General features: G+C 61.7%; 1 protein-coding gene across 1 annotated transcript in view; it reads left to right on the forward strand.

The window, feature by feature from the left end:
- The first annotated feature begins 484 nt into the window (after positions 1-484).
- Positions 485-1,704, forward strand: part of Trim37 (tripartite motif containing 37) — a 106,716-nt gene continuing 105,496 nt past the window's right edge. Inside the window, exon 1 of the mRNA XM_013013091.1 lies at positions 485-900. Coding sequence (XP_012868545.1) covers positions 880-900 — 21 coding nt within the window. The 5' untranslated portion in view covers positions 485-879. The remainder of the gene's footprint in view (positions 901-1,704) is intronic.

The following is a 1,704-nucleotide window of genomic DNA, read 5'->3' on the forward strand; positions in this document are numbered from 1 at the left end:
TGAAGAACCTTAAAATCTGGGCGTCCCCCTAAAAGAACAACCAGCCCCAAGTCTCCGATTCCAGGTTTTTATCTCCACGAGGAGCACAGGCTCCGTCCCACTATCTCGGAGTCGAGTCGGACGGCCGAGGGGTGTGGCTTCCGGGCCCACGTTTCCCCACCGCACGCTAGGTGGCTCCAGACCGTGGCGCGCTAAAATTTGAGGGCTGAGGGGGCCCCGCCCCTCCGCGCTGAGAGTGGGCGAAGCGCCAGGCTCTCGCTGCGGACGCCAGCCGCCCGCCCAGGGCACGCCATCCTGCGGCAACGACTCACCAAGTCTCGTGTGCGCCCCCATCCTGCGGCAACGACTTCAAGTCTCGTGTGCGAGGACCTCTCACCCTCCCCACGGGACCGCGGGATCTAGGCGTCCGCCTCTCTCGTCGCAGCCCCGCCCGCAGCGCCTGGCGCGCATGCGCACCGCGCCTTCCCGGTCGGCTGCCCTGGTTACGGTTGGTGTTTGCGAGTCCTTCGCGGCGCCTTTTGCCGCGACCTGCGCCTCAGGACTCCCGCGGCGGTTCGGCCGGCGCGCGTCCGCGTCACGTGGGCCGAAGCTCCCCAGTCGACTCCCGCCGGTGGCTGAGGCGGGAGGAAGGGGCACTGGTACACTGCTCGCCTGGTCCGTGCGCCCCAAGACCGGCGCGCGCTTAAAAATGGCGAAATGGGGGTAGCCGGCCTCGAACTTGAAGCGATGGGGCGCGCAGGTGGGGCCGTTGTTGGAGCCCCCTGAGGTGGGCTCCTGGCTGTTCCCGGACGAGTTGACCTGGCGACCTCGGGCCGTCACTTAATAGGGCCGACCACGGACTCCGCGGGTCGTTACGGGCCCCGCCGAGAGCCGGAGGCAATGGACGAACAGAGTGTGGAGGTGAGAGGCGTTGGGGTGGGATGGGGGTGGGGTGCCGCCTTCCCGCCAGCTGGTGAGCGTTGTGTTATTCGGGTCGCCTGGCCCTGGCGCTCCCACTGGGAGGGAACCTATAACAGCCTTGGCCCGGTGCTCATTCTGCTGCTTTCCCAGGTCCCTTATTATGCTCAAGACAGTGCTGCATTCAGGTGCTGCGTATTCTGGCGTGTTCAGGGATGTCTTGGCACCTGTACACCTACCATTCGGTATTTGCAACTAGCCTTTGTAGACTAAAACTGCAGATTCATCCGATGGACGGAGCCCTGCTATTTCCACCTCCTGCTAGTGCCTGTGAGGATCCCAATCTCTATGGGACTGGATAATAATCTTAACTCTCAGCGTTGCGTTTTGCATGCGTCTTCAGCCCATTCTAGATTGAATGAGGGCACACAAGCTCAAACTGCCTTATTCGGCTGCAGTTTCCAAGATAAAACTACGCTTTCTCTCTCCCTTTCTCCCTCTCTCTCCCTCCTCCTCCCCCCCTTCCCCTCTCCCCCTCTCTCCTCCCCACCCCCTACTGTCCCTCTCTCCTGCTCCCTCCCACTGTCCATCTCTCCTGCTCCCTCTCCCTTTCTCTTCTCTCTCCCCTCCTCTCTGTTTCTGTCTCATTTTGGTCATGGGGCTTGAACTCTGTGGGTGGGCCTGGGCACCCTCCCTCAGCTCTTCAGCTCAAGGTTAGCCCTCTACCACTTGAGACACAGAGAAGACTTTCCTGCACTAGCTTGGCTTTGAACCACAATCCTTAGATTTCAGCTAGGATTACGGGCG

Source organism: Dipodomys ordii, unplaced genomic scaffold (genome assembly GCF_000151885.1).
Source record: "Dipodomys ordii isolate 6190 unplaced genomic scaffold, Dord_2.0 Scaffold19, whole genome shotgun sequence".
Taxonomy (NCBI): domain Eukaryota; kingdom Metazoa; phylum Chordata; class Mammalia; order Rodentia; family Heteromyidae; genus Dipodomys; species Dipodomys ordii.